The sequence below is a fragment of the Rattus norvegicus genome, chromosome 16 (assembly GCF_036323735.1).
Source record: "Rattus norvegicus strain BN/NHsdMcwi chromosome 16, GRCr8, whole genome shotgun sequence".
NCBI lineage: Eukaryota > Metazoa > Chordata > Mammalia > Rodentia > Muridae > Rattus > Rattus norvegicus.
In genome coordinates this window covers 33,744,726-33,757,383 of record NC_086034.1, presented here as the reverse complement: position 1 = coordinate 33,757,383, position 12,658 = coordinate 33,744,726, and the positions used below count along the sequence as shown (strand labels likewise).

Sequence of the window (12,658 nt, the reverse complement as noted above, 5' to 3'; positions counted from 1 at the left end):
CATGTTGCCGTGATCCCCAACCATAATTTTTTGTTGCTACTTCATAACTATAATTTTGCTACTGCACAAATGGGTTGTCCAGGGGTCGAGACCCAAAGGTTGAGAACCACTGGAATCCTCTTTTAAGAGCTTTTATATTATTACCTACTGGAGGTATTTTTTTTTTCCTGTCTCCCGAGCCAGAAGAATACAGTATAGGTTTTGATGGCTCTCTTGGTTCATATACTCAGAATGATGTGCATTCTTAGAGTGATTTTGGCTTTGAACAATGCTTGTAAGTGGGGGTTCTATTTCAAGCAGTCATGGGGGTCTAGGTCTGTGTTAGGGATAAAAACATACTTAATAAGACATGTATCTATCAGGATTAAAACTGGAAGGTTCACTGCTAGTTATTACCCGAGGAAACAGCACGCAGTACATTCGAACTTCTGTTGTGTTTTCATTTAACGTAAACATTTGAGCCTCATCTCTTTTATTGGTTCTGTACACGCCGTTCTCTCTAGACTTAGATTTTAGAAGATAAACAAACTTCCAGTTTGTAGACATGTTCCCTTTGGTTGACATTCTGTTGCTGAGCTGGTGACAGTGGTGGTGACCTCACGTTGCCCCTGGCTGGTCAGGCGGCGTCCAGCTCTGCCTGCCGAGACGCTAGCACACTTGCTGTGCACCACTGTGCCTGACTTGTGATTTGGCTGTGAGATGGTCATTTAAACTGGTTTAGGCTGGCGAGATGACTCAGCAGTTAAAAACAGGCACTGTTCTTGCAGAGGACCCAAGTTCAGTCCCCTGTTCCACAGCAGTCTCTGCCTCTGGCCTCTGGGTACCTGCGTTCATGTGCACACATCCATACACAGTCACACACATACATACACACAAATCTTAAACAACAACAACAACAACAAAATGACTTAAATCCACTTTGCCTTTGTGTTTCTAGTGGAACTATATAAACAATTGTATTGAAGCCTCATGATTTTGTGGCACATTTTCAATTGAAAGTAAACTCTAAAAGTGGAGAATAAACATCAAACAACCTATGTCACTTTATTACACATCTTCATAAAGAGCTAAAATTTTCTGTGGTGCAGTTCGAACTGACGATATAAAGCCAGTTTCGAAATGACACATTACCCTAAAAATGCCCCCTCCCTACACACAGATCCTTGTATGTCTCTCCTTGTCCATTGTGTTCCCAGCAAAGCTTTGAAAGTGAGTCCTGGGCTTTGATTCTGGAGTAGGCCTTTCTCCTTCAGAGTTCCAGTGCTGCTTTCCAGGGACAATGCCTCCTGTCCCTGGAGCTAGTCCAGTTACTGTGTACTTACGTTCAGTCACAAAGGCTAGCTCTCTCCCTCTAGGCATTGATCTGCAATTTTCCCTCCTGCCCCAAGGCGCTTTCCTGCCCATCACCCCCACCCCCACCCCCAGTCCTTTGTGGGATCTGTGACTGTTTTGGAAGGATGGTTCGATTTGCCCACATTCTCCTCAGGCCTTGGCTAGGCCCTGCTGCCCCACCGCCACCCCCATTATGCATTCCTTTTCAATTGCCAGATGTCCTTGATCTGTGTGGCTTCTGCATTCCGGTTCTCTCTTCTTAAAAGGCTCTTTCTAATAGCAGGCTGTGCCTTTCAGGCCATCTGAAAGGAGAGCTGCCCACCAGACAGGTGATGGCATTTTTTGGGGGAACAAGAGACACATCAGATAGGGAACGTGAAGAATTTAATGATGGGACAGATGGACACGAGCGCTCTGGAAATTTCTGGCAGGTTTTTATGTAGCCATTTCAATTTTTAGGAGAGGGAAGGGGGTCCTTAGAAAAGATTTCAGCCCAACTTTATATTTTTATAACCCATATGCTCAGTGGAACGTTTAATGTGATAGCCGGCAACTTTCCGAGACCCTTCGCCTTCACACAGCGCCGGTAATGGTATTTATTTAACATGGATGCTTAAGCCCACCTGACTGTAAAAACAATGGGAAACTGGAGTAGGGAAGCCGTACATTATCCCCTGAGGATGAGGGGCTTGGTTAATAGAGCACTAGCAAGCATGTCATTTAGGGATTACCTGCCTGCATATTTCAAAACTTCCAACACAAGGAGAAGCACTTAGAGCCTCAAATGGAGGAAGTGTGGTTCAGAAAGCACTTAAAGTGCTCAGTCCCTTCACCCACAGGCTACAAAGTAGCAGCGCTCGCCCAGGCAAAATACAGCAGGTTCTTTACATGGAACTTGGAGAGATTTCCATGAAAACACGTTTCAGAACATAGGGCTAAGACAGAATGAGCCCACGTTCATCTTCAGAGCGCAGCAAGAACAAGTGGAAAGTCTCTGTCCCACAGCGGCCCTATTCATCCATCACCAGGAGGTGGGGCAGGGCTAAAGGTTAAAAAAAAAGTGCTCCGGGTGGAAAGGAGCAGTCACATGGCATGAAGAGAGAGAGAGGTGCAGTCTCGTAATGAGGAAGGATGAGCCTTGAAGTGTGTTGACAGGCCTTGGTGTCAGCTGAGAGAAATTCTCTTGGGGAACAAAGGGATTCTTTTGTGTTTGTGGGAAATACTGCTGCAGACAACAAGCAGGAAATAGCCTGGCATCCTGGAGGCGGAGGCTGTCTAATTGATGACAGCAGAAATAATAGAACAAATATCATTAGACTCTATTTTAGAAGGATGGAGGAAAAGTAATTACGAAATTGCAAGATAAAGGTAGAAAGAAACGGTTTCAGAAGAGACGGAAAATAAAAGCATACGTGACAATTTTTCACGCACACATGCGCACACGTGTGCCCACGTGGCTTGGGAAAGCATGGCAAATCACCTTTACCTGTGTGATTTTCTTTGTGTTTAGGAATTAAAGCAATAATGGAAAAGAACCATGGTCATTGATCAGGGGTTAAGCTAGCATACTCAGAAGCTTACCGATTGGGTAGCGGTAGATTTGCAAGAAGGCAGTCCGACTTGAACAGCATGAGTCATTTCTTTGAGTCAGTGTCAATGAATCCACTGGGTGAAGCAATGGACATAATTCATTTGTACTTTGCACACGATACAAAGCCAGTATGGTTTTGCCAGTAAAATACTTAATTGGATATTAGGTTGCTGTGGTAACTGACAGAAAGCAGGGAAGGCTTAATCACCCGGACCGAGTTAAGAGAGTGCTTCTCCGAGTCACAGGGAGACTCACTGCGGTCCCATGAAGAGAGCTTAGAAATGACAACATGAGAACTACAGGGACACCAATCAAGTCAGAGAGAGAGAGAGAGAGAGAGAGAGAGAGACCCACTCTGGAAGGCTGGCACTATCTATAGGGTGCCTTCTTCATACCACAATAGGAATCTGGTTTTCTAGCTCCATTCTTATGCCTGTCATAGTCACCCTAGAAGTAGAGGCCCATTTAGAGCTGAAACGAGCACACCCGTGTGCTTTGTTCAAAGGGACCGATGTACTCATGTACTCTCCAACAACCAGAATGCCACTCAGCCCTTCTCTGCTTTCTCCCCTTCCTCTCTCTTTCCCTCCCTTCCCCTCCCCTGACATACATATGCCCTACCTCTGCTCTCTTGCATGTTCTCAATCGCTCTCTCTGGGTCTCTCATTTTTACTAATATTTCCATTATTTTCAGTTATCGAATCATCTCTTTTTTTTTTTTTTTTTTTTTTTTTTTTTAGTTGTTTAAATATAGTTAACCCACAGCCAGATTTAATGCAGAGCATGAGAGATCTTGGAACACTCAGTCCCGACTGGGGTGTCATCATTAAACCCCTCCCACCAGGGCTCAGGAAGCCCTGCCAGAGAAGAGGCTGAGGGTGAGAGCCAGAGGGGACGGAGGACACCAGGAGAACATGGCCCTCTAGGGCTACATGAGCAAAGCTCGTATGAACTCATAGGGACTGAGGTGGCATACGCAGGCCTGTGCGGCTTATGCCAACTTTACTTTATGCCATGTACTTTACTGCTTCTGGTTTAGTGTTTTTATGCACATGTATTTATTTATTTTATATTTATTCCCTGCTTGTATGCCAGTGTAGCATGTGTGTGCAGAATCCAGATCCCCAGGAACTGGAGTTACAGGCAGTTGTTAGCTGCCACGTGGGTGCTAGGAATTGAACCAGGGTCCTCTGGAAGAGCAGCCAGTGCTCTTAACCACTGAGCCATCCCTCCAGCCCCTGGTTTAGTGTTTTTAAATAGGACTCCTGAGTGTGCTAACGAGTGGGTCTCTGGTTCTTGGACCCTCTCTTGGGCCCTTTTCCTTCAGTTTGTTTGTCTTTTCCAACTCTGATATTATACTTTTTGTTTTATCTTATTATGTTTTATTTTGTTATATTTTATTATTATCCCTTAGAAGCCTTCTCTAATGAAAGGCAGAAGGGGGATGGGTCAGAATGAGAGGCGAGGTGGGAAGGAGCTGGAACAATAGACTGTGGGGGTGGGGGGACTAGAATCAGGGATTGATTATGTGAGGATGGGATCTCTTCAATGAAAGGAAAACTAAAGTCTAGTTAAAATTCACCCTATTCAAAGGTGCATTCACTAGTGCTGAGTGTCTTTTCACTCACTGATCACATGTCACTGTCCGGCTCCAGAAAGTTTTCTTCCTCTTACACTGAAACCGAAACATTCACAGTGCCCGTTTCTTCCCACTTCTGTCGCCCCTGAAGACCGCTCTCCTTTCTCTGTGGCGGTTCTGTATCCACAGAGTCCCAGAACGTCCTTCCTTTTTCGTCTGGCTCTTTTCTCTTAACGTGATGCTTTCAGGATTCCTCCATGTTGTGGCATGTAGTATAATTTCATTCGTTTTTTGAATTTCACTCATTTTTTTTTAGAGAACATTACCCATTCTTTTAAAAATATGCTTGCTGAGTAACCTCTCACTCCGTCAATGTGCTTAATAAGAATCACCTTATACTCTGCCTTCGGCCACATGAGGTGGAGAGAGTGAATTCAGCATTATCCTCAAGTCGAAAATAAACGAGACAGGAACACAGATGGTAAAAATACAGTATGGACTGTGCTAAGTGCCGTGAGAAACACACACTCGGCCCTCTGCGGTTTAGTCAAGCATGAAATTACTTCCAGCTTTGGGGCTAGAGGGTTCCCGGGGGAGATTGTGAGCCAGGTCTTGAGAGATTGATAGGGCGTGGATGGGCAGAGATATTGTGAGAGAGATTCCCAGTACAAGGAGCTGCATGAGCCAACATGTGGAGGAGGAGAAGCGAGGCTATGTTTGAAGAGACATAGGCTTGGAGGGTGGGGGGGTGTTTGGAATGTCTGCGGTGACGATGGCAGCTATCGCTACATAAAGCGGGATTAAGGCCAGATCGTTGAGGGCTTTGTGTGGCAGGGTGAGGATTAACCTTACAGACACTGAGAGCCGCTAATGGTTTTTCACAATGGGCACCTACAGGTGGCATTACTTAATATAAATATTTGAGTCGTGCATGGAATGGGTTGGGTACAGGAGGAAGTATAATGCAAGGAGGAGGTGGGGCATAGTGAGGGCGTCAACCAGGATGACTGACTATAAAGGGGACCAATTGGGCTGCAGCTTTTGGAGGCGGCTCAGCAGGTGCCACAGAAGGTCGGGTTCGAGATGTTCAGAAGTGCCCGGGAACCCTGTTCACGAACGGCGAGCATAAACCAGGCAGGGTAGCAGGTGTGAGGGCCCTCGCAGCTGTGTCCGACATCTGCTTGCGGGTCTCTCCCACTGCTCTGCTTGGCAGAGCCCGTGGGTGCCTGAGTTCGCTGGGCTGCCCTGCCAGCATTTGGGGCTGTGTGACAAAGCACTCATAAGGCTCGAGGCCAGGGCCTGAGCTGGAAGGCTTCTAAGTGGAGTCTCTCACTGCGCGCAGCACCTGGCAGGCCTCACACGACACACACCGTGTCACAGTTTCCATTCTGCACATGGCTTCTCACTCCACCGCTCCCCCTCGAGGCCTATAACTTAGCAATGAGTATTTGCCCCCACTGGGAACTTGGCAGGAAGATTATGTTCTTAGCCCAGCAGCTATTCCAGTCCGGGATTTTCTGACAAAATTGGTTTAGTGCATTTTTATAAAATGCAAATATTAATCTAATTCACTTCAAGTTTTTTTTTTTAAACTAGTCTTGTTCCATTTTACCTTAAATCAGCTTGCAGACTGCCAGTCAGCTATGTATCTCGTGAGAGATCTACACAGAATATGCTTTCAGTCAGTGGCACATTTCCCTCCAGAACTGCAAAGCTTTGCTTAAATTTTAACTCGCCCCAAATGGCAACTACATCATTGCCTTTTATGTGGATTTTTGGCCTGTTGGCATCAGACCTGAGAAGTCACATCTGGGTTCTTCTTTTAAATCACTGCGCGATGAAGTTGTTAGTTTGCTTTTAAAGATGTCAGTGAAAGGATTCCAAAACTCTGTGTCACTCTACAGTGTGGGAACTCCCAGCATCAGGAAGTCCTTCAGCCTGTGGCCTGAGCTCATCTGTTAGTTGTAGCCTGAAGTACGAGCCCCCTGTGTCCGCTTACGGGAGCCCCATGCTCAAAGTAGCTGGCATTCTGGGCTGAACTCTGTGTCCCTGCACCAAGAACATGACTCTCTTGACCTCCTTATGTTACTTATGAAATACATTGTCTAGCTCGTTGAAGTCCCACTGTCCCGGTGGGGACACTGAGACAGTGTTAGCTGGCTCAAAGTTAAGCCGCTCTCAGAGACTGTGTCATTTCCCCTTCACCCACAGTCCCTCGCCTCTCCTCCCTGCTCTGCACTTGATTGACCCCGTCTGTAGACTCTCATGTCTGAGTTGGCCGAGCCTTTCTCGGAAAGGATAAACCGACCCAGCGCTGCGCTTTTGCCGCAGACCTTGGAGGGTAAATTGGTCCCCGTGCCCTAGGGAGCTGAGTACTTGTTGGACAGCTACTTAGCTTTTTGTGGAAAACGAGCCCACTTGCTGTGGTCTTTGCTAATGTGGATTTTTAATGGGATGGGGATTGGAGAGAGAACCAGACTCTACAGATGCTAGACTGGGGCTGGAGGGTCCGGTTTTAAAGCGGCTCCTTCACATTCCTGTTGACAGGTTTTAGAAAGAAGCTTCACATGGTACCTGATTAGGGGTGTCACTCATGCCCCTGACTATCCCAGGCCTCAGTCACCTGGCCTCAGAAGTCACACTGTCGCTTTTGTAACATTTCCTTATCACACAGGGCGTTGTAGAAGGAAACTGCAAGTGGGATTAGCAGAGGCAGGGATGGCTGCAGAATGGCTACCAGACACCACCACCACCACCACCATCACCACCACCACCACCACCACCACCACCACCACCACCACCATCACCACCACCACCACCACCATCACCACCACCACCACTACCACCACCACCACCACCACCATCACCACCACCACCACTACCACCACCACCATCACCACCACCACCACTACCACCACCACCACCACCACCATCACCACCACCACCACCACCACCACCACCACCATCACCATCACCACCACCACCACCACCACCACCACCACCATCACCACCACCACCATCACCATCACCACCACCACCACCACCATCACCACCACCACCACCATCACCACCACCACCACCATCACCACCACCACCATCACCACCATCACCACCACCATCACCACCACCACCACCACCACCATCACCACCACCATCACCACCACCATCACCATCACCACCACCACCACCACCACCACCACCACCATCACCACCACCACCACTACCACCACCACCATTTTGATTGGGAAGTCCAAGGAGAAGGGAGGAGATGGATAATGTGTAGTAGAGAGAAGACTGGGTCGAGAGGCCCAAAATAAGTTACCTCTGCCTGGCTTCCTCAGCCACTAATCATAACCCTGCCTTAGAGACCAAGCATGGGGGCAGGAGGTGAGATGACGGTAACCCACAAGGCTGCTGGGCAGTTAAGTACTAACTCCACTCTTCCCACTCACAGCTGCCGTGAGAACCAAGGGCAAGCAAATGGATAAGGATGGAGACTGTAATGTCAGCATCATCACTGCTCATGGGGGACAGAATTTGAGCCCATGGTTCTCTAATCTCTGTGCAGACCTCGGGATCTCTTACCAATGCAAGACTCCTGTGTAAAGGCAGGCAAACTTCCTCGAACCACTGTCAAACCTAGTATAAGGGATATAGAAGACAGCCCTAGTCCTCCAGATCTGCCCCCAGGCAGCAGACCTGACGCCTCACCTCTCCTGGCTCATGGTACAGAGGCAGAGCAGAGCCCACACAGCCTGTAAGAAGGAAGTCTTAGCTTGCTCCGCTACGTGTCCCTGTCTCAGAAATCAGATCTACTTGTCTCTTCCTAGAGTAGAGGGCAAGACAGAAATGGCTCCCCTATTAACTGAAAGCAGTCAAGAATGTCCCTCCCTGCGTAGGAAACTCATCCACACCAGCTAGACATCACTGGGGAACAAAATGAATACCCAGACTCAGCCTTGGTTAACTCCAAGCCTGCTGAACAGAGTCTCTGGATTTTGAGTTGTACAAACCCTTGTAAATGGCTGTGTAGATTCTATTTGTGTCGAGCCCCCTGCGGACTGACGGTGCCCCACTTTTATTGCTGATCTCAATAGTCTACTTCTCTCTTAACAGGCACAGAGTGGTGGTTTCCTATCCTCCTCAGAGTGAGGCAGAACTTGAACTGAAAGAAGGAGATATTGTGTTTGTTCATAAGAAACGAGAGGACGGCTGGTTCAAAGGCACGTTACAAAGAAACGGGAAGACTGGTCTTTTCCCAGGGAGCTTTGTGGAGAACATCTGAGGAAACTGAACGAGGAGAAAGCTTCACATCGCATCACGTGACTGAAGAGCACAAAGCAGTTGCATTGAAAGAGCACATCTGTGGACTTCCAGATCTTCAGGAGCTGAGCAGAAGATGGGCACCTGACTCCAGAGCCCCGGCCTGGTTACCCCAGGGGCAGAGCAGAGGCGGCCACACCGTGTGGGTTCCGTCCGTCTGGGTTCTGATATGTAAAGTGTGCCTTGTACTGTCTAATGGACTATACAGATAAATGTCTTTTTTTTTTAAGATGTGTAACTAAAATGGACAATTGTTTACAAGGCTTAACTAATTTATTTGCTTTTTTTAAAACTTGAACTTTCTTGTAATAGCAAATTCTTTGGGTTATGGTTTTTAAGAAATATTAATTTATGAAATGATGGTTAAGGAGAAGCTGGGTTCTCTCCTGTCTGTTGGGAGCAAGAGATTCTTTTTGACACAGACTGCATCTCCCTCCCCTGCTTGCTGCCCTCCTCCCGCCGTTATACTTGTCTCCGTTTAGACAAAAATATCAGTTTTCCAAGCAGACAGCTGAATCAGTACCGGAAGGACCTGGGGAGGGGAGACAGCAGACTCCAGATAGAGGAATTTAGTAGGTCCCCATCTGCCTGCTTTGATTAGAAATCAACCTGAAGACCTAATCCTCGATTTCATTTTGTGGGTTTTTCATTTTCCTGAAACAAAACGGGCAAAAGTAAGAAGCAAACTAAAGCACAGCCATTGACTGCAAACACGAGTCTGTCTGCTAGCACAAGTAGCAACGTGTTGGGAAGTAAGAGAAGCTGAAGAGGTAGTCGCTGTGTGTGTGAATGGCTTTGAACCGTATTCCCATTCTATCCCCCAAGTGATCTGCATGCCCAAGACACAGTAAAAGTTTGTGAGACAGTGGTGGTAAGAGATGCATTCGTGTTAAAGTCAAAGGCTGTTAGAAACACTGTGAACGTTTCCATTCATCCATCGTGATTTCTCCGCCATCTTGCATGTGTAACCGGATTCCCACAGTGGTATGGACTGTGCATGGTGTGTGTATTTCATAGCAATTTTCACTCAGAACTGACCGATACAGGAGGTTTAACATACACAGCAGTCTCTTCCCTGCCCCACGACCACTACTGACCAAGAAGTCTTTAGTGTGCTTGCTCCCCTCTGGTGAAGGCACACGCTAGTCAGCACACCAGTCGTTAGTTAAAATGCTCGTCCACAGGTGTCCTCCCAGCGGACCCGTGTAAAGGGCGAGCTTATCCTGGAGACCTCTCACTCCTGTGACTGTGTTGAAACTCTGCGAGGCTTCCTGGGCGTGGCTGTGCCCACACCTTACAGTTGTGACGGGGCCCATCTTTTTATATCCACCCTCTGATGCCCTCTTCCAATTTCACCCTAGCTGTGGTTCTAGCTAGTCCTGAGAACAGATGGAGGAGAGACAGCCTAGTAGTGAATGACCTTGTTCTACAGTTTCTCTTCTAGGTAAGATAAGGAAGCCAACGGCCAACCAACCTTTTCCTTTTTGTTTTTTAACTTTAAGATAAAAGTAGCTGGGAAATATTGACGTGAATGGAAGAATCACAGAATGGCAACAGATCCCATTGTCTTTAAAAGATTATGTAATGTGGTTAGAAATGGAATCATTCCTGTTAACTGATTTTTTTTATATCTGTAAGAACACTGTATATTATGTTCCTTTGTGTTGAATTTTTTTTTTAAAGAAATACTTTACTTGGATATTTCTGTAATATATAAAGGTTTGGTGAGATGAATTTTAGTTAGGAAAAAAAGCTGACATCAGCTTTCATGTGTGTGAGTTGACACCAATGTGTCATAATATTCTTTATTTTGGGATATTAGTGTATTTTATAGAAATTTTAAAAAAGCAAAAAGACTACTACAAGTTAAGATGATTTTTTTTACCTGTCCTTTCTCCATGTTTTCAGCTATGTGATTTGAAGTATCCGTGGTAATAGCTTCCTGGTATAACGTGGGTTAAACTCTCATCTGTTGGTAGAACATTAGGTGGTATAATGTGTGGGTTTTGTATTGGGCTTTTTGGAGACAGTAGATGGATGTTGTAACAAAGGATTGTTACACCGTGGTGGGGATGAGAAGTGGTCAATTTCTCATGCCTTTTATGTTAATTTTGAGGACTGGATAAAAGTTTCATTATTAAAAATTGATGTTCAACCCTTCTATGCCCTTTGTATCAATCTGTGAAGCATTTGCTCCCTAAAATGAATAACAATAAAAACCTCTTGGGGGTGGAGAGGTGACTCAACTGTTAAGAGCCTGCATCGTTCTTGTGGAGGACCTGAATTCAGGTCTCACGTTGGCCAGCCCACAGCTGCCTGCAACTCCAGCACCAAGGGACCCAGGACTCTAGACCTCTTCAGCATGGTCACGTTTGACTTCGTTTCTAAATGGTAACCTCTGAAGGAAGCTCGGCCTCAGGGTGCCTCCTATGAGGGTCAGGTTGATGGTTGTGGTTCATTTTTTTCTCTCAAACTTTATTCACTTAGTTCCCCAAGAAACTTAAACTCTTCAATAGACAGTGTGTAACAATTTCTAAGCTTAGTCCCTCCAAGTTCTTTTTTTTTTTTTTTTTTTTTTTTTGGTTCTTTTTTTCAGAGCTGGGGACTGAACCCAGGGCCTTGCGCTCTACCACTGAGCTAAATCCCCAACCCCCCCCCCCCCCCGCAAGTTCTTAAAATAACCTAGCAAGTGTTTGATTTCTAAGTGTGGGTGTAGCAGACCCACAACCAAACACATGACTACCACAGGTCTGGCGTGGTGTGGCAACGCTGTCTCTCAGCTCACCATGACATTTTTTATTAGATATTTTATTTACATTTTAAATGTTATCCTCTTTCCCATCCCCCTGCCCCTGCTTCTATGAGGGTGCTCCTCCACCCACCCACCCATTCACTCCCACCTCCTTGTCCCAAAATTCCTCTACAATAGGGGGTCCAGCCTTGGCTGGACCAAGGGCTTGACCAAGGGCTTGCCTCCCATTGGTGCCCAACAAGGCCATCCTCTGTTACATATGCAGCTGGAGCCATGAGTCTGTCCATGTGTACTCTTTGGTTTCACCATGATTTTAATCTCCCATGAAATCAAAGGTCCATGTATGTCTTGTTTAAAAATATATTTCTCTATTGACTTTAGGTTACCACATCAAATCACTTGTAAGAATTAAAGATCAGGAATTCTGGGTTGTATTATAGCTTTGCCCAAAGTTTCCTCTGTAATTGCCTGTGTAAGCCAATTATGATGTACTCCTCTCTTCCTGCCACTGTCTTATGTATCCTACTAGTGAATGGGAGGGACAGAGGAGAAAGTGTTTTTCTCTTTCATACCTATTTGTTTGCTTATTGAGACCAGGTCTCTACGTAGCTGGCTAGCCTAGAACTTGCTATATAGACCAGGCTGACCTCAGACTCGCAGAGTCTGGGTTGAAAGGAATTTGCCATATCATGTTTTAATGTGTAATAGTAGTTTCGTCAATGTTTAAAAAGATTTATTTATTTATTATATGTAAGTACACCGTCACCGTCTTCAGACACACCAGAGGAGGGAATCAGATCCTATTACAGATGGTTGTGCCCACCATGTGGGTGCTGGGAATTGAACTCAGGACCTCTGGAAGAGCAGTCAGTGCTCTTAACTGCTGAGCCATCTCTCCAGCCCAGTTTCATCGAATTTTAATCAAAATAGTGTATCTCCTCCCTCCAGGTCATATAATATAGCATAAATGCATTTCAGGGTCTAACTGCATTCAGAAGGAGCAAACTAAGGTACTGTCTACAAGGGCCACATATTTAATTTCCTGTCCTTATTAAAAAAAGGACTTTTTCTTTTCCTTGAG

The 12,658-nt window shown here is 46.1% G+C and overlaps 1 protein-coding gene across 1 annotated transcript in view; it reads left to right on the top strand.

Annotated features, from left to right (window-relative positions):
• Window positions 1-10,988, top strand: part of Sh3rf1 (SH3 domain containing ring finger 1) — a 165,732-nt gene extending 154,744 nt beyond the window's left edge. Inside the window, exon 12 of the mRNA NM_198764.2 lies at window positions 8,619-10,988. Within this exon, the coding sequence (NP_942059.1) occupies window positions 8,619-8,787 (169 nt within the window). The 3' untranslated portion in view covers window positions 8,788-10,988. The remainder of the gene's footprint in view (window positions 1-8,618) is intronic.
• Window positions 10,989-12,658: the final 1,670 nt, after the last annotated feature.